Consider the following 24,995-nt stretch of genomic DNA (forward strand, 5'->3'; position numbering starts at 1 on the left):
TTTGTGTTGATTTCAGTCAAATTTTGTGACAGGGAGTCGGAGAATAGTTAAACATGTGAGGAAGGGTCTGTGGATTACAGGTCCAGGCCTGCAAAGAGGTAGTCATGGTGTCATGTGTGGGCTGCTTTCTTGGGTAATTCTTCCAACATTATCACCATTTATTTATTCTTAATGTGTGTGTTGTCATGAGACCGTTAAAGTCGATAAAACCCTGCTTAAATGTTAATTCTATTATTTGAACTGTTTATGCTACTATAAATGGTTAAGCACAACTTTTAATGATACAAATCATATATGTTTAGTGCTTGAGATATTTATGTGACTGAGCATATATGTAATTTGTTTCTTTAAAATTTGTTTTTTAGACTCAAAGGGATGAGAGCAGGTGTGGTTATACAAGCATATCATCAGCTTTGAGGCATATCCTGCTGGACGAAGAATTCCGAGGTTGGTGGAGATATGCTGCTTAAGTTGTTACTCTTATAATATCGTATTTGGTGACCCATTAAACAAAGGGTTGTATGTCTTTAACAGTGGACTTTCACATTCTCCTGCTCGCATTAGCCATGTTGCCATCGAGTTTCCACCCTATGAACATATTAAGTGTTACTTGGTGATGCCTTGACGAAAATCATTTTAGATCTTCATTTAGCATATCTCTATATATGATGCGTTTGTTGCGGCTTAGTAGTATTGTTCTTTTCGGGTGCAGTTTTGAAACAAGGGCACATGTTGCAGCTGTAGTGCGAGAACCATGGGATAAATGACATTTTACCCGTAGGATCATAGCACGTTTGTCATCGTGACAAGTTAATAAGTTACCTTTTATACATGAACAAGTTAATAAACTACAAAACCATACATAATATATAAATCACACAATCATCGTAAGTATATATTCAATAACCAAAATTACTTTTTTTTTATCACTTGCTCTTACAAAAAATAAAACAGTATATTCGGTTATATATTTCTACTTAAGCTGATTCATAAACCTCAACATAAAACAATCTTACAAACGTACGAAACAAACCGTGAGGCCCGACCGTGCATTATACGGGCCTTCACTCTAGTCGGATCTAAAAAATACAATCTCAAACACCATAACGAAATGGCGCATAAAAGCTAGCTAGTTGCTAAATATATAAATACCAACGAATTGTGAATTCAGTTAATGTCTTTTACAAAAAAAAAATGATTTACATAAAAAGATTGAGAATGTCCTCAATCAGTCAATAAAGATGCAATGAATAATACTAGCACAACGTAACGTACACAAAAATCCCAAATTTCCCTATCTCCCAATAATTAAATCCTAACATTAAACACTAGATCATAGAAGCAAAGCCAGGCGGATCAGATACAATTAACTTTCCGACCACAGGCTAATCAATGCGACCGGCGACTTACTGAATCTAGAAACAGCCCGTCGGTTTCATCACACCTGAAGTTCTCCCTACCGCATTAGCACAATATGAAGATGCCGCAAGCTGGGTTTTGAAGCTCAAATTCACATCCTGCATTGTTATCCCACGACACGGGTTCTTTTTGCTACAATCAAACTTCACCGCGACTTTTGTAGCTGATGTCCCATGTACATCTTGGTACCTCACATTGCTTATTTTCACGCCCGATCCCTATACCAAATTTTATTTTACTTTTAAATAAGTAAAACACGCGAACATGGATTAAAAATTAAGCCGAAAGGGAACAAACCTGACGGGGACAATTTTTGCCACCGGGACAGTAATTTTGATCGATAACAATTGGGTTGTCTACATTTATCATAATAGCGTTTTGGAATAAAACGCCATTAACAAATCCATTGCTAGGTTTCGCCCATGCTTTGATCCTTAAACCATTGTCCGTTTCTCTAAATGTAACCCGTTTAACCGTCACGTTTTGGACTCCTTGTTCATTCAAATTATTCCCCAAACTTCCGATACTATACATACAAAATGTCACATTTTATTAGTTAAATATAGTACTCGTACTTCATTTTGTTTCTTATAAATAATATTGTATATGTTTGTTTTAATATGACCCTAGCTAGTGCTGCAACTATACTCGATCTCATCAAAGTCGTATCAAGATGAGGTAAGATATAGACAGTCTATATTTACCCAAGGTATAGAGACTGCATCCAAAAATACATCCGACAAACTAAACATTGGTACAATATATGGCAAAAGTGAATATAAAGTTTTCTCACTATAACAAACTAGTCAATTATACACAATTTATTTTACGCACTAATAAAAATATTCACATTAATAAGCGTGTAAAAATTTTATACTTTATGCACTTATAAGTGTGAAGTATCATTTTTTTCACGGGTTATTTCTACGCACTTGCATAGAAATCACTCGTGAAATCTAATCTATAGTTCAATACATTTAAAAAAATGTACAAATCTAATATTTTACACGCTTATTAGTGCGTAAACATTTTTCTTCACACTTTTAAATGTGAAACTTGTAATTTTTTTTGTAATTTTTAATGTGAACTATTTGTATACATTTTTAAGTGTGAACCGTTTAACAAAATTTTACACATTTTTGAAAAGTGCATTAAAGAAGTGCGTACAACTAACAAAATTTTACTTTTTTTTTTTTGGAAAAATGGAGAAATGATTTTTGATTTTATTTGATTAAAAAATGAAAATGTGAGTAGTATTTTAGTATTTCTTTTTCTTTGTTCACAAATTATTATAATAGAAGTTATGCCACGCTTATAAAGTAATTATTCATATGTACATTAGTTACATATATATATGTATACCTGATACCATGGCCAGGGCCACAAGTAACACCTTCGATCCATAAATTTCTTGCACCGGGACCTATAGATACACAGTCATCGCCGGTGCCGATTTTAGAGTTCAAAATGGTGACTCCGGTGGAGAGTTGAACGTGTATTCCGTCAGTGTTGGGGCTGTTCGACGGTGCCACCACGTTCATCCCAACCAATGCCACGTTATTGCAACCGTTCACCACGACGTGGAACATTTGACTGTTTATTGAAGTCAACCCATATACCAATACATTGTTTGAATTGTATATTTGTAAACTCTGCATTTGTAAATTCAAAACATCCAAATTTCAAAAATCAAGTTTAATTATAATGATACTCCAAATAAAGATAAATTGCACAATATTTACTAAGTATATGTTTGTGATATTAGAATGACTAATTCTCCAATAAATGCATGCCTAAATATTAGTGACATCTATAGTAATTCTTCAAAAATATGAATTTTTGCTCTCTAAGTATTTGTATAGAAATAAGATATGATGTGTTTATTTTAGTGAAATATAAATGAAATGTGAAGTTTTTAATGACTATTTCAAGATGTCTAGATCAAATTTGATACCCAATATTTTAGTGTAAGAATAATAACATACATATAGTACTTATGTATATGTATTCAATTGACAATCTTGCGGTTGTAGTGAAGTACAGGTAACAACAAAGGGATTAGTTATAATACCGTGGCTCCTTGGGGGCAACTCTTAGAACGGGATTTACAAGCCCACAAATTGCCACCAAGAGCGTCAAGGGTGCCACCAACGATGGTGACACCATTAACGCTACGAAAGCGCAGCCAGTATTGCGCATTTCCAAGTACAAAATAGTTAGATGGAGCCACCAGGGTTCCATCAATACGAACCGTGATGGCTCCATTTTTACATGGACCAGAGAAGATCAATGGACCAACCAAGTACTTTCCATTAGGAACGTAAAAGGTTGCAGCCTTAGCCGAGCCACATGCACCTAGCCATGCAGCCATAAACGCTTTGCTCGAGTCACTTCTACCGTCCGGTCTCGCTCCCAAGCTCTTGACATTGTAACTAATTACTGCGGAAACGGTTGTTGTAATGAAGATCAAAGTGGCTAATAGTGAAAGAAGCAAATGGTTAGCCATTTTATTTTTTTATTTTTTTGTGGGGGGTGTAGTGATGGAAATGAAGGGGTGAGTGGGGTTGTATTTATGGGAAGAGATTTTAGAGCTATACCTTTTAACTTCTAACTGTTTTTAATTAGCAGGAATCAACTTTAACTAAATTAATGTGATATAAGTCAACACACACTGTTTTCGATATATATATTTTCTTCTGCTGTGGATGTTTGTACTGTACTATATCGGTTATATTATACTATGTACGTACGACATTTTTGAAGGAATATGAGGAGATCATGGAGACATGGAGTGATCCTGAATTAACGCAATGGATGAATGTAGAAACATGTCTTATAATTGACTTATTACTTACATTATTATTATTATGATATTGTATTTTCAATTAAACAATAAAGTAACTCGATCATCAATATTTTATGAGTTATAAATTTCAATACCATATACTATAATAACGATATTTCAAGGGTTTACCTAAAGTATATAAATTGAAATTTGAAGGCAAGAATGTTGATGTGGAGAAGGTCATTCACGAGATTAAAACTAAAAATTACTTGATTGTTTAAAAAAAAAAAAAGACTACGAATTACTTATGGTACAAAAATCGATTGAGGCATTGCTAAATTAGTTAACAAGATTGGAATCCCTTTAATGTATAAATGTAATTATTAGTGCTTGTATACATGTCACTCCACGATTTGTGGTAGTTTGACGGCTTGTGAATAAAGGTTACTTTTTAAAAAAGGAAAATAATAATGACAGCCCTAAGGGTTGTCATCAGCAACTTATTACATGCATAAAAAGTAATGTTTTATATATAAATAACCGTTCCCTTGCAAGACAAAATACAAATTTTAATGCATTAATTTAATTAATACTAACAACCCTAAGAGTTGTTATTAACAAAACTCTTTTAAAAAAAACCTAAATTATAAAAGAATGTCCTCTTTACTTTTCTCTAGTTAACAACTCGATGTAAGCTTACTAAAATATATCTTGTGATCTAGTGAACAATGATCATGATCTATAATGTTACGACAAGTTTTTTGTTGTGAATACTGGTGTATTGGTGTTACTACAAAATTACTGTCGGTAATAAAAACTTGAGCCGACAACAAGAAAAACCACGGTGGATCGGGATTGGTTGTAATATATTTAAAATCTTTTAGGTCGCGTTTGTTTCACAGAATTTGATGGAATCTGATGGAATTGGAATTGAATTTCATTCCTTAGTGTGTTTGGTTGGTTAAAGATAGAGGAATTACATTCCGTTGGAATGTTAACATTCCCTCATTTGATGGAATCTCCATTCCTTGGGGATGGGGGAAAGAATCTCATTCCGTCCCTCACTTGAATCTTCAAAAAATCAAAAACATTCCGTCAAATTCCATTCCTTCAGATTCCAATTCCTTTGAAAGATTCCATTCCTTCCAAAAACATTCCGCGAACCAAACGCGCCCTTAGGCTTTTAGCTTTTCAAAAAGAAGCGGTTGATAGTTGAGTTACGTTTCCTTTTGAATAATGATAAATCAATTTAATTTATATGCCTACAAATCAACATAATCGTAGGATGAATACATGTGAAAAAACCAGGGGGTAAGATTAGAAAAAAGATTTAATATAATCCATATGTCAAATTCTTAAGGTTTTAAATTGATTTTTAGGCATATGAGTTAGGTTGATTACTCATTTTCCTTTCTCAAGTATTAATTTTTGATCCTCTAGCTTCAAAGGTATATGAGTATATGACGTTAATCAAAAATATATATATTTTTTTGTATATAAGACCGAAAAGAGTGGGAAAAAAAGGGACGAAAATGCTTATGTAGCATAGGGGTCGCCCCTCTTCCACCCAAACACCACCCCCATGGGGGCAAATCTCCCTTTAATTAGGTGAACCATCACGGTCGCCTTTTTTTCTTTGTCTATCACGTGGACCAAGGTAAATATATAAAACCTGATTTTTTTTAATTATTTTTCCCTTCCTCCTATATATATATATATATATATATATACAAAACTTTTCTACCACACATGTTACATGGCGCAAGTCGTCGTCACACTCTTCAAAATTCATCAATTTTTATCTTTTTTTTCAAGGACAACTTATTCTAACCCACATACCACATGGCGCAAACTCTCCCTCCTTTTATCACCACTCCTTTTAATCTAAAGGGATGGGAGTGGTGAACTCGTGAAGTGGTGATTCAAGCCTTCCTTACCCTTATTTGTCACTCACCATTTGACATTCTAAATTTATTTTTAATCCATCATTCTAATAAACTTTTGGTGTGTGTAATAAGTTTAAATTAACCAAATAGTATTCAATATCAGTTTTTATGAATTTTAATTTTGGATCTCAGGAAGATACTAGATACAAGAAAGGCCGATCTGAAGCAAAAATCTAGGGTCAAGTGAGGTTATGAAGGAGATGAGAATACTCAGTTCTTTCATGGACTATTCAATGCCCACGCTTCTATTAATAGAACTAATGGAATGATGTTTGACGGTGATTGGTGCAATGATCCAGTGAAAATAAAAGATGAGGCGGTTTTCTTCTTTAAAAGCAGGTTTGAAGATAAGGTTCGTGACAGGCCTTATTTTGTTGTTCCATCAATTATGAAGTTATCTGACCAACAAAAAACATGTCTGGTGTCGAGATTCACATTGGATGAGCTAAAGAAAGTTGTTTGGGACTGTGGGGCGGACAAAAGTCCCGGTCCGGATGGTTTTACATTTTGTTTCATAAAAAGGTTCTGGGATCTTCTTCGGGATGACTTTAAAGCTATGATGGATCACTTTTTCATTCATGGCAGAATCTCCAAGGGATGTGCTTCATCTTTTATTGCTCTAATTCCAAAGTGCCACGATCCTCAATCTTTTGCTGACTATAGACCGAACTCTTTGATTGGTTCAATCTATAAGGTAATATCTTAACTTCTGGCTAACAGATTACAAAAGGTGATTGAGACGGTAATCTCTGACAACCCGTCGGCGTATATTGCCGGTAGGGAAATTTTAGACGGCCCTATGATCTTGGTGGAGGTTCTTACTTGGTTAAAAGTTGTCAAAAAATCTGCTTTCTTTTTAAAAATAGACATGGCGAAGGCCTTTGATTGTGTTAGTTGGAACTATTTTATCGAGACAATGAATCAGATAAATTTCCCTGTCCGTTGGTGTAAATGGATTGAGGCATGTTTGAAGTCCTCATGTGTTTCTGTCTTAATAAACGGATCTTCTACATAAGAGTTCATGTGCTCAAGAGGTCTTAGACAGGGGGATCCCTTCTCTCCTTTCTTGTTCACAATAGCCATGGAACCTCTCACGTGCTTTTTTAATAAAGCACTTGAAGATGGTCTTATCCATGGAATCCAGTTGCCTAATCATGGTCCAAATATCAATCACCTGTTGTAGGCTTATGACGTTCTAATGATGGGGGAGTGGTCGACTAAAAGCTTAATGAATATTGTTTGAGTTATGAGATGCTTTGGACTAACATCTGGACTTAATATGAACGTTCAAAAATCAATGTTGCTTGGCCAAGGAATTATTCAGTCAGAAGTGGACCGGGTTGCATACTCTATGGGCCTGATATATGGTTCGTTTCCTTTTTCTTATTTGAGGTTCCCTCTTGGCGCAAATATGAATTTGTGTCGATATTGGCAACCTATTATTATGGTCTTTCAAAAGCGCCTCTCAAAATGAAAAAGCTAAGGCTTTATCTATTGGCTGAAGACTCACTTTTGTGCAATCTGTTTTATCTAGCCTCCCATTATATTTCTTTTTCTTGTTTGAAGTCCCGAAGAAAATAATCAAACAATTAGAAAAGTTTCAAAGGTCTTTCTTTTGCGCTGGCAATGCTGATGTTAAATGTATCAATTGGGTTGCCTGGCGTGATGTTTTTGTCTCCAAACATCAAGGTGGCCTTGGATTAAGATCCTTGAAGGGGGCCAATATTGTTTTACTTACAAAATGGTGGTGGCGGCTAAAACATGAAACTGATAAATTATGAAGACGGGTGGTGATTGCCCTACATGGGAACCCAAGCATTGATTCAGAGCTACCATTAAACATGAGAATGGGTGGTACATGGAAATCAGTGGTCAATGCTAAAACCATTTTGGTCAATAAAGGTATTGTGTCTCAATCGACTATTGAGGCTAATAAGTTCGTTGTGGCTGACTTGAGGACGAAATTTGATGACACTAGTGACCGCATTTCCAGCCATTATTTTCAGTGGAACAATTGGGTGCCAAAAAAAGTGAACATAAGAAATTAGAGAGCATTTCGGGATAGATTACCTACCCTCACTCAGCTCATCAAGAGGGGGATTACTCCATCATCATCACTTTGCGTATGGTGCAACTCGCAGGACGTAACTATTGACCATGTACTTACTGGTTGTTCTTTTGCCATGGGGGTCTGGTCCTGAATCAGTTCTTAGTGTAAAGTAAATCCCATTTATGCGTTCCAGGTTTCTGATCTTCATTGCCTACACAACAACTTACCGGGAGACAAAAAATGGAGGAAAATGATAAATGCGATAATCTTGATCGCTATATCGAGTATGTGGAGGGCAAAGAATGATGTTGCTCGCAACAATGTATCTCGCACACCCATTTTGGTTTTTGAAGAGACTCGATCAACGGCGTACCTGTGGATCTCTAATCGTGCAAAAATGGTGGATATAGCATGAGATAATTGGTGTTATAGACCTTGTTTGTCATAATATTTTTGCTTTTGGTACCATGTTTCTTGTATTAGCCCCTTGCTAGTGTTTGCTATTAATAAATACCATTATTGTTGTTCAAAAAAAAAAAATCTATAACCATTATTAAGTTAGTTCAATGATGAAACCGTAAGTTTTTATTTTTAAATTTCTTAGGTTTGAAATTTATTTAGATAAATGTTTCAAAAACTGTCAAATGTATAGAAGAAAAATGATCAAATTGTATATATCTAGATCAAGTATATTCGTCATTTTCGGTTTAAGTAAATTTTAAAAAAATAAGTAAATTATTTTTATGATAAGGTGAAAGGTATCGGTGGCATGAAGGTGCGATACCGCGCATCTGCAAGTAGTAACACCACCTCTTATGCAGTAGCATCTTTCAGGTTTCGACATTGGCATCAAAAAGTTCGACATGCGTATGGCGATGCAAGTAACCATTGGAATTTGGAAGCGTCTTTTGTATCATTTTAATTTATCTTTTTTCTTTTTTTATATATTAGGCTTTGTTTTTCATTTTAATATTAATATTTAGCATGTGGCAACCACCCTTATAATTTGACTTATTTTTACATTATATTTAGCATATGGCTACCACCCCTATAATTTGACATATTTTGATATGGATTGAAATATATGATATGACAAGTGTTGATTGGATGTTGTTGTATATTTCATCTGTCTCATTTTAATTGTCATATTTTGATTGGTCAAGTTTTTTTCTTTTGATTTTGACCTTAAATATCTTTGTTTGTGTTATGTATTAGTTAATGAAAGTTATATCAATGAAAACTACATGTAAAACTAAATCAATTCACATATATTAATATATCAAGTGTTATATAACACAAACAAAAATATTTATAGTCAAAGTTGAAAGGAAAATACTCAAAAGGTAAAAATATGACATTTAGTATGAGACGGAAAGTATATTTTTGGCAAAATGATAAATCATACCACTTAATCTTATACAGAGAATGGGGTTTAACTTTAAGAGTATTTGTAATGGTTCACACCATCACACAAGGTGGTGTGATACATCAGCACCATATCAACACCACACAAAACTAAACAGCAATCACACCACATCCGTAACAATAACCATGCCACACCATATTTTTATATTAAAATATAAAACTTCTGATATTTTTATATTAAAATATAAAACTTTTGAATTTAAAACCATTAAAGAAAAACAAAAGAAAGAAATGACGCAGCTAATTGTCAAGGTGGATGTGAAGACGTTGGAACTTCAACACCATGAAGACGTTAAACTTGTAGTAACACCACACCATGTTGTCAATGTGGAAATGAAGGCGTTGTCCACATGATATACCATTACAAGTGCTCTAAGGCTTTTATATTTAGTTAAGGTACATTATATATTTTACACTTATCATAAATTAAAAGATGTATTTTTGATATGAAAAATCCACAAATATTTTTATAAATATTAAGGATTGCATTCAGGGAAATAATCCCTACACAATAAATTTATCATACACAATAATATATACATTTAACATTTTCTTAAAAAGATTGTTCGTATTGTTATCCACAAGAGCATCATAATAGTGGGAATAAGATCCATATCAATCATAGAGGTATGGTAACGTGACCTTCAAACAAGGAATCGATGGTGTTTATTCCGATAACATAGCCCGTTTTTAAGGCCAGCATTAATGTCGTCCCATATGCCAATTGATTCCTTTTATTAGAGCATTGTTTTATGGAAAATGATAATTAGGGTTGTCACTAACAACATATTATATGCTTAAAAACTTATATATTATATATTAAAAACTGCTCCCTGATTTTTCTAACAGCAAGGTACAAATTTTAATGCACCCAATTAGTTTTTACTGACAACCCTAAAGGCTGTCACTAACAAAACCCTTGTTTTATAACAAAGTGTTCAAAAAATGTAAACCACCGTAATAAAATCCCATTTCTTCAAAACTAAATAAAAATTATTGACAAAAAATACAATTTATTTTTCTATTTTTTTCTTTAACAAGATTAAATATATTAAATGTGACAGATATTATAAAGCTTTAAATTGTGTAACTATAATGAAGTTTAGTTTATAAAATGGTTTGTAACTATTATAAAGCTTTAAATTGTGTAACTATATTATAAATCATTTTTACTGGCCCTCCGTAAATTTTTAACCTTTCCAAATTTATTATTTTTTTCTTTTTCTTATTAATATCAATGATAAAAGCAAAAGAATTAATAATAATAAATTATAAATACTTTTAAACTAATTCGTAACAATTTTAACTATCACTTTATAACCCAACTTATAAATAATATAAAGATTGAATGGTATTTACGAAAATTGAGTTATATTAATACTTTATAACCAAATAACAATGTAAATTTCCGCATACAATATGCAAAATTCACATAGTATATATATATATATATATATATATTGCATAGTTTTTTTTTAAAAAATATCAAAAATCTAAGTGGGCCCCATCCCAACATTCACTTCTCTCACTCTCTCTCCATTTATGGCCCGCGACTTCATTACCCTCAGACCAACCCGTTTAACCTACCCGTTCATATATATCGGCGGCGGTGTAGCCGGCGGTATGAGGGCATAAAATCTCAGTCCGTTGGTCAAGTCCGTGTGCTTTTATAATATATAAAACAATTTTAATATATAATAAAAGACAACTAATCTAACTTCAATCGATCAATCAAAACTTTCAATTTCTTTAATTTAATTAAATTAGAACATGTTATAATATAATTTATACTTTTTTGTTTCCATCATCAATTTACACTTTTAAACCTTCTTAAAATAACAATTTTATTGAAATAAAATACATAAAGTATGAAAATCTTGTTTATCCCAAATATTCAACTAATTAAATAACAAATAATATATTTTTAATAAATAAAAAAACCAACTTTGTTTACGATTAGTCTTCATCTAGTTATACTTATAACTAACTTATTCAAGTTATTTATAATTATAACTTATCAAATTATCAATGGCTATATATATATATATATATATATAATACTATGTATTGTGAAATTCTTTTAAATGTCATTTTCATATCTCGAACTCGAGATCTCCAACATATATAATACTATATATTACTAACAACAATTATATAATCCAAAAATTTCATGAAAACCAAATACCACAACAAAAACTACAGGAAGTGTTTTTTATTGTATTGGTAAAAATGTTGTTACAACAGCAAGTCTCGACATGATTTTGATAGATGAACAAGTTAAACGTTTTCGTCAATGTTCCAGTAGTACATTCTGCTACTTTGATTTTCATTACATTATTTATATTTGAATTTACCGATTTGTTCTTTCATAATTTTAGTTACATATATTTAACTTTATCTTTAATATGTCATAAACAATCTATGTATTTGACACGGGTCTAAATCTAGTTTATAACTATCCATAGATCTAGTAAAGTTTTATTAATTGTGTATCAATTTATGAATACGGGGTGAGTTGATGGGTATCCGATTGTGGTATCGGGGCTATGGATCCCTCCATTAATTTCTTTTTTTAATTTATGAACATATTTTTGTATGTTAGATATTCAATTTGATTTGTAACATATTTTTGATCAATTCCCCTTTTGATACATGTAAAAATTTTGTATACGTTTTTGTTAACCTTAAGATAAACTGTGACATAAATTTAAAAAGTTAGATGAATATATCTAATCGATGTCATTTTATAATATTAAAAAATCTTAAGTTTATTACTTATTTAAATTGTTATCGTCTCCTTTAAAAAAAACGTATATCATCAAATATGTTTCACGTTATTATATATATAAAATACAATCTTGTAAAATATGTTTGATAAAATATGATTACTATTTTTCATTATGAATCTTATCTCATCAATACTACAAATAATATCGCATTTGTTCATACTTTTAGTGAGTATGAATAAACTAAAAATTGTCACTTTTTTTGTGTAAAAATATATAGAAATAAAAGTGTGTGAAAATTTTTCTACACTAAAAAGTATGTAAAACTAAAAGTTCACACTTTTTAGTGTAGACTTTCATAATTATTTTGTAACACCTCATTTGTTCACGGTAACTAAAAAGTTAGCGTGAACAAATGAGGTGTTACATAATAATTATGAAAGTTCAGACTAAAAATTGTAAACTTTTAATTCTACACACTTTTTAGTGTGAAAAAAAAATTTATACACACTTTTACTTCTCTATGTTTTTACACACACAAAAAAATGTAACAAAATTTTTAATTTGTTTACATTTATCAAAATTGTGAAAAAAAAACAATATTGTTTGTAGTGATATAAATGGTGTAAAATCGAAGTAAGAATATTACTGAAGTTGCAGGATAATGCAACTTGAATGGTACGATGTACGTACCAAGCTACATGTGTACATAAACCCAACCGGGCATGTTAACTTACGCAAAACCCATTTGTTGGGTGCACATACCGTCACATGCAAATTAAATAGAAACTGTGTTTTTAATGTGAGCAAGTGGTATAGCTTATCAATTCACATGTCTGCTTATCATAATGCTGTATTATTTTGGTACGTACACGGCACCATATACATTAATCAAAATATAAACTATAATTAGATACATGTGAAATGATAAACTCATCCATACTACTAGAAACCACCTCCATTTAGGTGAGTTGGTCAGAGGTGTCTTTTAAATCTACTATATAAGCCCCAGAAGTGAGTTTTTTCTAAGATCTCGGGTTTAAGTCTTTGGTTTTCTCATCTCAAAGTATTTTTTATAAAAAAAGGGTTGGAGGTCCAGCAAATCGCTGTTTAAAATTCTTCCTAACACGTCTGAATTGAAACTAACTTTTTTAAAAATAAAAAAAAATAAAAATCCATGCTACTAGATTTAAACCGTGTCAACTACTTAATCCATACTACTAGATATATAAATCGTGTCAATTATATATTCAAGATAAGATCGGTTAAATATATGTACGACATATGTAAATTAAAAAAAAAAAGCTAGGAGAAAACAAACCGATAAATTTATATATGAAAATGTAATTAATATTATGAAAGATTAAACTGGTAAATTCAGATATAAAAAATGTAATTAAAATCAAGGTAACAAAATGTAATACTTGTAACATTAACGAAAACATTATATTTGTTCGCCTATTAATATCATGCCAATGGGGTTGTTGGCTCGTTGGTAAGGTATTTGTCATTGGGATGATTCATCTGGGTTCGAGTCCTACTTCCCATATTTGTGGGGGTGGATTAATACGGGTTTTTTTGAGAGTCCTGGTTTTCATGTGTACGTGTAATGAAGGAGTAAGAGTAGCCAAGTAGGATAGAATGCCGTTCAAAAATAAAATTATGCCAATACTTGTTGTAACGGTTTTGTTGTAGAAATCAAGATAACAAAATATAATACCGTAAAATTCAGATTTAAGGAATGTAATTAAAATCAATGTAACAAAATGTAATACCGTAAAATTCAGATTTAAAGAATGTAATTAAAATCAATGTAACCAAATGTAATACCATAACATTTGGACCATATAATATAAAATCACCGTTCTAGATTAGACTATGTGTTGTTGATGTTTCAGCTATTTTCTTACTAGCATTTTCCTTAATAAAATTTTAATTCCGTTCAAAAAAAATATATATGAAATACTCAAATACATAAAAATTATAATCTCATGTTGAAAATTAAGAAAAATAAGGCTATGTGAATTGATCAAATTACTCTTAATGAATTGAATCACCACCAACTTTTAATATTAATTTACACTATCAACCTCTTTATATTCTAAAAAATCTCTACTATATATATATATATACCACCTTCTACAAATTAAACATTTTTACATAAATTACCTATAACATTTGATGCTGCCACCAAAGGCAAAATGTAATGGAGACCGGGGAGGGTTATAGCCATCCTAGATTTAAGGTTAATATGGTAGATATATTTAATGTTTTAAGTATATTTTCTTTCGTGCTTTACTAGTTTATGCTTCTTGTTTTTATGATAAATGGAGTTTTCAAAGTCACAAGATGAAGTAAAATTAGGGCCACTTGTTTCAGGTTTTGATTTTGTATACACATGGTCCTTCCTATTAAATTTAAGAGAAAATTGCGACAATAGCCATTTTTTGTTGCGATCGTATCAAAATAGCTAAGGTTTTTCGGATTATCACAAAATAGCCAACAAAATCGCAACAAAAATGAAAATCGCAACAAAAAACGCGAAATCGCAACAAAAAAAAGCCAAAATCGCAACAAAAAATGAAAATCGCAACTCGCAGTTCGCAACAGTTTGACTTTGACTTTTTTTTTCCTAAGGATACTAGTTTATTATATTAGACATGAATACAAAACTTCAAATAAGCCCTAAACTTTCATTAATTTAAAAAACACATTACAACTAAATAAAACATAACATTTATTTAAAACATAAAACATTAAGAAATTAAAACACACAAAATGTTAACCTACAACACAAATACATAAGAAACATTACAAACTTAATAAAGAGAAACATACATAATAATAGTTCGTAGAACAGATTATTAAAAGACAAACTTATTTCTTCATCTCATAAACTGTTTTGGCAGTTATGATGAAATGCTCTAAGGTGTAACCGCACAGTCAAGTTGTTCCAGAGCAACTTCGGTCTTGTCGATCTTCACCTGCAAATAAGTAAAGTATTGACACTAAAGCTCAGTACAATACTCGGTTTGGATGTATTTGATTTGTTCAAAACACCATTGCTTTTCATACTAAAACATAATTAGTATGTTTTTTATGTATTTGTGTTGTAGGTTAATGTTTTGTGTGTTTTAATTTCTTAATGTTTTATGTTTTAAATAAATGTTATGTTTTATTTAGTTGTATTGTTAAAATTAATGAAAGTTTAGGGCTTATTTGAAGTTTTGTATTCATGTATAATGTAATAAACTAGTATCCTTAAAAAAAAAAAAGTCAAAGTCAAACGGTTGCAAACTGCGAGTTGCGATTTCGCGTTTTTTTCTTGCGATTTTTGCATTTTTTTTGCGATTTTGGCATTTTTTGTTGCGATTTCGCGTTTTTTGTTGCGATTTCGCGTTTTTTGTTGCGATTTCGCGTTTTTTGTTGCGATTTTGAATTTTTATTGTGATTTTGTTTGCTATTTTGTGATAATCCGAAAAACCTTGACTATTTTGGTACGATCGCAATGAAAATTGGCTATTGTCGGGATTTTCTCTTCGTAATGTCATAAAACTAACTTGTAACTTTAAATAAAAACATTAGTTTATTAATTTAAGCTAAAACTAAAATCAATTTTTTAATCCTGACTAGCTTCTTTAATAAAGATTTATATATATATATATCAACTGTGTTGGTTCTGCTGTCGTGGTCCTCCCAATGTAAAAGTTCATGTTCCGTCACTGGCTGCTACCATCATCATCGTCCGTCGTCGTTATCATCGTCGCATTGTGTCGGTACCATGTTAGTATTATATGAAATATTTCACTTTGACTTGTAAAAACCACATACGTTTGTCCTTAGCTCACATTTTAGCCACTTCAAGTCGTTTTTAACTACGCAAACATGTTCCATCCTCACTTATCCTTATACTTTTAGACCTTTTGAAAAAATTTAACCGCAATTTGCGGGCTACCAACCCTCATTTTACTATCATTTGTAAAGTTTCCATTTTACTACGCAAACATGAATATAAACACGAGAATCAACAGATCCTTTTATCATTCTTGTTATATTATTGACTTAAGTTAAACTTATTATGAAAAAGTCATGTACAAATGATTTAGGAGTTGAGGAGAATAACTATAAGTTGTAACTTACTACGGGCCTTTTTGTTTCTTGTTTTATTTGTAAAATGTTGTCCAGATAAAATATTTGTCTAAAAGTATTGTCTTATAAGTTAAAGTGAAGTGATATTGATAAATCTATCATTATTGTGAATTGGAGAGAGAAATAAATGATTTATGAAGGAGAGAGAAAAAAATGATTGGTTGAGTTTTGAGGAGAGCGAAAGAGTAATATAGTTATCATAGGTAAATATTGAATAGATAGGAGAGCATTTTAAAAAAGTAAATGTTGAAACTTAAAATTTAGATATGTAGAATTTGCTTTATAATATAGATATAGTTATAGATGAACAACGTACAAATCGTTCACAATCTTTAAACGCTAATAAAACTTCTAAACCACTAGGATTTTACCATTAAAAAACTGCACCAAATCAACTAGTGTTTTATATTTTCTTTAATTTGTGTACACTCTATGTTAATTGTACACAAAAACTCTTGGGCTTTTTTCCACTTGGGTCACGATACATCTATTTTGTACTCCTCTATGTTCACTTTTATTTTTATAACTATAATGCACATTTCTAGAGCTATAATCCATCAGTTTTTAGTTACTCGTATTAAACTAGATTGTAAATATATGCAAACGTGTCTTTTTTTTCTTTTCTTTTTTTAAATTTGTACTTGTATGATAAGAATGAAGCAACTTGAGTTACTAAATTATAAATAAGATTAGCACACCATAACTACAAATTCGATGCTATCACATTACATATTCGACGCATCATGATTATAAAAGTAATCCATATTCCACAAAGAAGACCAGTCCTAGATTAGGTGCTCATTAATTTAGATTATCTTGCTTTTCCTGACATAATCACTTACGATTACACACACATAATAATAAGTACATATATATTTAGGGCAACCTAGGCTGGTTCAAGACCTTAATTTATTTCAATTCCATCATATAAATATTTACTTTGGTGCAGTTTTTAACAAGAAAATGACACTTTTTAATAGAGAAACGACAGAAGTATGCAACAAACAGATACTGTTTAAGGATTATGTCAATGGGTTCCCAAAAGAATCTGACATGATTCTCAGTACTTCCGCGAAAATCCATCTCAAGCTTCCAGAAGGTTCTAAAGGCGTACTCGTTAAGAACCTATATCTGTCGTGTGATCCTTATTTGCGCAGTCATATGACCAAAACTGAAGGCGGACAATTTGAATCCTATACTCCTGGTTTGGTTAGTAACTTTATATTCGTCAATTTATCTAACAGCTAGTTTCATTTAGTTGAATTATCATGGCACTAGTCATTATCCCACCTAGCTACAAAACAAAGTATTCTCTTCGTCCCAATTTAGATATCATAGTTTGACAATTTGGGTCTTTCTTGTTTAATTTTGACCGTCTAGATTTCCATTTGTGTTATGTAATACTTGATGTAATATATATGAACCGATTAAGTTTTAAATGTATTCTATAATGATATAACTTTCGTCAAGTATTATAAAACACAAACAATAATATTAATGGTCAAAGTTGCGAAAGAATGACTTTGACAGTCAAACTTGAACATTTAAATTGGAACAGAGGGAATAGTTTGTTTGACATTTATTTGGAAGATATTTTTTTGCGATTCTGCAAAGGGAAAGGTTGGTATTTCTGCAAGTGATCTTATGTATCTATGTTATCCAGCCCATACATGGATTAGGAGTAGCAAAAGTCCTTGAATCTGGAAATTCGAACTTTAAGAAGGGCGACCTAGTTTGGGGGATAACTGGATGGGAAGAATACAGCATTATTAATGCTCCAGAGACTTTAAACAAGATTCAGCATACTGATGTGCCTCTATCTTATTATACAGGAATTCTTGGTACGCCTTCTTTTTTATGTATGCATATATGCATATGTATATGTATATGTGTGTGTGCCTAAACACAAACATACCAAATAATTTGGTTAATTGTTTCATCTTTTAATGTAAACAATTACTCCAACTCATTAAATTTTATGTTAAGTATCCAATTCGCAGAGTTGAGAAGAAGAAGGTTTCTATGCATAACCTTCAGTTCTCCTTATTTTTCTTTATTTGAATTGTATTTTGTCTCCAGGTATGCCTGGAATGACCGCTTATGTTGGTTTCCATGAGGTTTGTGCTCCAAAGAAAGGAGAGTATGTCTATGTTTCAGCGGCTTCAGGTGCAGTAGGTCAGCTCGTTGGGCAGTTTGCTAAGTTGTCTGGATGTTATGTTGTTGGGAGTGCTGGGACAAAAGAAAAGGTTGGTGTGTTCGTATTCAAGTCCTTCAAAAAATTAACTACGAAACACTACTAGTTGCTTTCTGCATATTATCATAAAACAGTTATCTCAAGCGCATTTTTGTGTATGTATCTTACCCAAGGTTGAGCTATTGAAGAATACATTTGGATTTGACGAGGCTTTTAACTACAAAGAAGAACAAAATCTGGATGCAGCAATCAAGAGGTTAGTCTTAGACTGTAAAGGTGGACAATGGCCGCGTCTAGATGAGGAACAAGTCAGAATGGGTTTCAACTATTATGCATTAAATCAGTTTTAAGAAATTTTGAGTTTTTGACTATTATGCATCAAAAACCTACCCTTTGGTTCACTTTTAATCCATTTGACCCGCTTCTCTTATAGCTACATTTGACCCTGCCCGGATAGATCATTTTTTATGACATCACTGCTCTTTAATAAAGGGAAACCATTGATTAGACTAGTTGGAATTGATATATGTAGGTACTTTCCAGATGGAATTGATATTTACTTTGAGAACGTTGGAGGAAAGATGTTGGATGCAGTACTCTCTAATATGAGAGTTAATGGACGCATTTCTATTTGCGGGATGATTTCACAATACAACTTAGAGAAAGGGGAAGGGGTGCATAACTTGTTGTCCATGATATCAAAACGCCTACACATGCGAGGGTTCGTTGTAACTGATCACTATCACCTCTATCCAAAGTATATGGAAATGGTCATACCCCTAATTAAACAAGGGTCTATACGTTACATAGAAGACATTGCAGAGGGGCTCGAGAGTGCCCCTGCAGCTTTAGTTGGCCTGTTCTCGGGCAAAAATGTTGGGAAGCAAGTGGTGGTCGTGGCTCATGAATGAAAACGGACTAGCGTGAACCTTAAACTGTTGAAGCTTTATTTATACGTAAGATTTTTGAGCATATTAAACTTTACATGTGTGTATAAATATCATTTGAATTAATATAAATCACGAATAAAATACCTAAAAGAATTGAAATTACAACTTTAATATGGGGGCTACCAAGCCTCATTCTATCATTTGTAACTATGTGAGTGCAATAATCTTATGACATTTTATGTTATTCTTTAGAGATTAAGTTCTAAACAAACAGTATTAAAATTTTTGAACACTAAATCAGTTATGTTTCAATCAAAACCAAGACCTTCACAATTTAACATCTTGGGATTCTCATTGACTCAGATTGTTATGTGACTCTTCTAACCGGCTTGGGTGGAATCAATTAGTACCCATTAAAAGTTTAAAACCAATCTTTATGCCTGAAGAATTGATTGACAACCCACAAAAATCAAGTGGCTCATAATATCAACATTGACACCCCTAGTTGTGTGGTTTGTGATCTTGGCATTGATAAATTTAATCACTATTTTCTCTTCTGTAATACGGCTTCAAAAATACGGGCTTAGTGGCGTGTCATGGGCCTATTTAGTGGACTGTTAAAGATCTCTTTCGTAATATGGTCTTTTTTAAGGTTGTCTTTCATATTGGGCTTTGGACCGTTAAAATAATACGAACAACGTTCTCTTTAATCACGCTGTGGAAAACCCATACTCATATGAAGTTTTTGTTGTAACACTTTCATTTCCATGGTTATCGGCTCGTTGTGAAATATTTAGTTTCGTGTGGCCCTTATGGCAAATTAGTCTAACTTTATATGTTGTAATATTTCTCATCTTTGGCGTCTTGTCGAAGATTATATTTAATAAATTTCGTTATTCAATTAAAAAACTAAGGTGAATGTCAGTAGATGTATAATATAGTTAAAAAGAGGGTTCTAGTGATATCAAGTATAGTTTTAAGCCTTATCTTAGTATATATATTAGATTTTCTTGAAATTATGTAACTTCAAAAATGCGCATGATTGATAATCAAGTTTGATAAAGAAAAAATGATAAAGAAAAAACCCAGAAAGGATTCTTCTCTTACCAATTACGTCTTATACTCTTATTCCAAATAATATAAAGTCAGATATGAAGAGAAGAAAAATGGAAAAATCAAAAACTAAAAAGATATGCCAAAGAAATATATATTCATTAAAGAACATGTAAACACTAATTTTTATGATATATTCATTTTTACGAGAAACTCCGTATCAAAAAAGAAGTTATACTCGGTTAAAGAAATATGGATAATTGGATATCTGTGATCTTATTCATACCCCACCAATTTCAATCATTTAATCAATATTCAGTGGTTCACAATGTGCTCTCCTTTTCTACACGTTTTTTGGCATTATTTTTACCACGTTATCTTATACTTTTTTCATAGCATTATTGTTGTCCACACACAAAAAGCTACTCCAATTTAAGATGTGGGCATTATTGAAGTGTTCAATCGCTAAGATATTTTTTTTCATTTTATTTAAAACAAATTTGAATTAAAAGTAACATTAATATTAACTAATTAATGTATAATAGGTAAATAGATAAATACAAGTAATTGATGTGTTTTGGTCTTCACGATAATATTAGAACAAGTAGAAATGACAAAGTATGTAAGCAAAAATGAGAAGATGAGATTAGCCCATTTTGTAAAGGTCATGGCCAATTAAGAAAAATTTCAAGGTATAGATCCTAGCAACGGTGTTACTTGGAATTTATAAAACAGACTAGAATTAGAATAACATTTGCTCTTTAGAGAAAAAAGACAATCGAAATAGGACGAACGGAGAAAAACCATAATCTCTACTATTGAGATTGAAATATTTACAATAATGCATTTTACTAATAAATGTAAATACAATTATCTAATAAATTCTATATTTAAATATTTTTACCATAATCTTCATATCCGCGTGTTAGAAAATCCAAACTCGGCCACTGTCACCCTTTGAATGTACTAATTATTATCGCAATTTGTAAACACATTGATCTTTGCATTCTTTTAAAGATATTTTGCATTTTTTTAAAGATATGGAAAGCGTTGTGAGTTGTTTTATACTTCAAATTATCAACATTGATCCGTACGTACAAATCTTTAAATGAACACATTTTTTGGTAATAGGCGGATAGTGATATAGATCAAGAAAAATTCATATTGAATTTGTGTTGACTAGGCAGGTTGAAGTCCAACGACCCCCAGTAGGTTCGTATTTGAAATTTTGCTTGTCCTGTATTATGCGAAACCGGTGTTAAAGCAATAATAATGGCACATGTGACATGTGGTGTCGTCGGGTTGACAACAATAGTAAAGACATACGGAATAGTTTATTTTATCTATATTTATATTTATACTATATTATAAAGTAGATTTCCTTGTCTAACATTTAAGTTTCAACAGTTACTATTTGAAAATGCATCTTCTGTCAATTTTATATTACCAAACACTCTTTCTCCCTTCTCAAATCTCAACCAATCATTTTTTTTCTTTTTCCTTCATAAATCATTTATTCATCCAATTCATTCAAAATCTTTTATCTCACAAACCGTACATCGATAAATTATAAAATTATATGGGTGTTTTTAAAATTTCATGCTCTTTCATTAGAGATGTCATTCGATATACTTTCGACGAATTTTTAAATCCGAGGGCGGAACCCGTACGGTTAAGGCATTTCGCTATCACACTTTATGACCTATCAACTCACCATCTCACCGGCGCAACACACGAGTACTTACTCTCCTAATATTTTAAATGAAATGTTTATTTTAAACCAAATTTTATTGAAAAATAAAAAGTAAATCTTAATCATTCTCCGGCGATGTCGATGACGACAGTGACCACCACCACCACGACCATCATCTCCGATCCAGATCCGTCTCTCCCTTCTCTTCTATCCAAGGCTCCGGTGTCGTCAACGGCAAGGGCAGAGCCCTTACCGTATCCAACCACCACCATCCCTTAGATCGCCTCTCATCAAATACATACAATTCCCGTATGTGTCCGGTAACAACCCGTTTAGAACGGATAAGGGAAACGCCCGTACCGTATCCACCGGAAAACGAATCGCCGGATATTTCGTCGGAAATGTCGTCGCCGTCTTCGGATTCTGGAAAATGGGAGTAGAGGAGGGAGGGAAGAGAGACAAAGTAGATCTTGATCTTAAAAATGGATGGTAGCCTAAAGATTAATTTTAAATTCTAAGAAATGCACATGAATAAATACAATTTTTTTAAGAAAATTCCAACGATTTTTAGGTTATTTGCCATTCTCTTACTTGGTGTTGCAAGGGAGTTTCAATGTTCTTCTAACAATCTCAATAATTCATTCCAGTTTAATGGAAACAAATACAAACAAGAGTATTTACCTTGACGAAGAGATGTTTCCGGAATGCCCCACATTTGTCAAAAACATTTTCACAACACATGATGACAAATAGGTACGGCAATGAGCAAGAATAAAACGATAATATGGGTAACTTCGATAATTTTTTGAGTTATTATAAGATGACCGATTTTTTGATTTAACTAAGGTGTTATATTGACTTATTGTAACCGTTTCCAAGTATTTGTATGACCACCCAAAATGTTTCTCCAGGGTGATTTCACGCCGAAAATATCATGAGAAAATAGCTCTTTGATTACTATGTAACCTTGATAGAAGTTAAGTCATACATTTGTTTAAATAATTACATAAATTTCATGCATTTATATAAATTCAGCCACATTTAGACAAAATATCCAATCACTCATGTTTTCACTATTATTAATTTACTATCTATATCTATACTATCTTATAAAACATTTTGCTCTTTTTTAAAATATCAAAAGATGATTTGAACTACCTAAATTACTCTCCTTATTTATTCATTAATTTAAACAACTCTACCTAATATAACTATAATACCCTTAAATCCCAACCACTCATTTATTTCTCTCTCTTCAAATCTCAACCACTCATTTTTTTCTCTCTCCTTCATAAATCATTTTATTTCTCTAATTTATTCAAAATCTTTTATCTCAAAAACTATATCTCGATAAGTTATAACAATTGTATGGGTGTTCTTAAAATTTCATGCTCTTTCATTAGCGATGTCATTCAATATACTTTCGACGAATTTTTAAATCCGAGTACAGAGTCCGTACGGTTAAGGCATTTGGCTATCACACTTTATGAATTATCACCTCATATTACTTATCACCCCCACTATCTTACCGTCGCATTGCGCGGGTACTATTGCTCGTTATTATTAGAGCACCCCTAATGTATGAGTACTAGCACCGTATTGCTCTGTATTCAAGGGCGTATTGGGTCGGTTCATGGTGGGGAATACGGAGGAGGCAAGTGACTTTATTTCTTTTTTTTTTAAATAAATCGATTTATATATATATATACATGTCTGTGTGTATGTGTGTTTGAGTGTGTGTTTTGTGTATGCGTGTGTGTGTCTGTGCATTTTCCGGTAGTACTCCGGTGGGAGTCGGTCGAGAGGTTGAAGAAGACCCATTTAAATATCTATACATTTATTAATTAATTTTTATTTTGAACCTTATACTTTTATATGTATTTCATTTCTGAACCCTATAGTTTCATATGTATTTCAAAAGTGTTTAAAAGTTATTATTATTATTATTGTTATTATTAATTAATTAATTAATTATTTAAAAGTGAAAAATAAATATGTTTGAGTGTATTGGAATGTATTGGATGTATTGGGTATTGGGTGTGAATTGAGGAAAATGTATTGGAAAAGGATTTTGCTGATGTGACACTGTATTGGATAATATTAGTTTTCTCCATAACATTTATGAAATTATAAACTTAGAGCTGTACGCGATTTGCTTTGGTCAGTTTTAAACAAAAATATTTGACCAAATCGATAACTTCAGTATTCAAAACGTTAGTGATTATTTTTATAAGGAAAATGTTAAATGCACTTAGGGCTTAAGTGCATAAAAACCTTGTACCTTTCTTATTAAAAGTTCACCCCTAAATTTTATAGTAAGTATACAACCATTTAATATATCTTAACCCTGCAGCCCGGACTAGTTTTGATGGATTGGTAAATTATATGAAAAATGTTGTGTAGCCTTCATATACATTGTGACATTGTCCCAACAATTAAGGCGTGGCTATTTAAAAGCTCCACTAATCAAAAAAATTATCCTTCGTGTTTAACCAATACATAAATTTCGTTCTTAAGGATCATTAAAACAAAATAAAAACATGACCAATTTATGTTACCAACAATATATAGATAAGCTTAACACTAGTACGTACAACGTACTAAGTAGTCTTCAGGGTTGCTGCTAAGGCCTTTCACAATAGGCGTGTCGACCGCCCATCGATAG

General features: G+C 31.9%; 2 protein-coding genes across 2 annotated transcripts; one reads left to right on the plus strand and one right to left on the minus strand.

Moving 5' to 3' along the window:
* Positions 1-1,157: 1,157 nt before the first annotated feature.
* Positions 1,158-3,939, minus strand: LOC122582088 (polygalacturonase-like). Its single transcript, XM_043754441.1, has 4 exons — positions 3,491-3,939; positions 2,782-3,071; positions 1,717-1,945; positions 1,158-1,637 (listed from the first exon to the last, which is right to left on the minus strand). The coding sequence occupies exons 1-4, from the start codon at positions 3,923-3,925 to the stop codon at positions 1,416-1,418; spliced, it is 1,176 nt and encodes a 391-aa protein (XP_043610376.1). The 5' UTR covers positions 3,926-3,939; the 3' UTR covers positions 1,158-1,415.
* Positions 3,940-17,460: 13,521 nt separating this feature from the next.
* On the plus strand, positions 17,461-19,722 carry LOC122582577 (2-alkenal reductase (NADP(+)-dependent)-like). Its single transcript, XM_043754988.1, has 5 exons — positions 17,461-17,709; positions 18,164-18,341; positions 18,580-18,746; positions 18,868-18,950; positions 19,227-19,722. The coding sequence occupies exons 1-5, from the start codon at positions 17,464-17,466 to the stop codon at positions 19,603-19,605; spliced, it is 1,053 nt and encodes a 350-aa protein (XP_043610923.1). The 5' UTR covers positions 17,461-17,463; the 3' UTR covers positions 19,606-19,722.
* Positions 19,723-24,995: the final 5,273 nt, after the last annotated feature.

Source organism: Erigeron canadensis, chromosome 9 (assembly GCF_010389155.1).
Source record: "Erigeron canadensis isolate Cc75 chromosome 9, C_canadensis_v1, whole genome shotgun sequence".
Lineage (NCBI taxonomy): Eukaryota > Viridiplantae > Streptophyta > Magnoliopsida > Asterales > Asteraceae > Erigeron > Erigeron canadensis.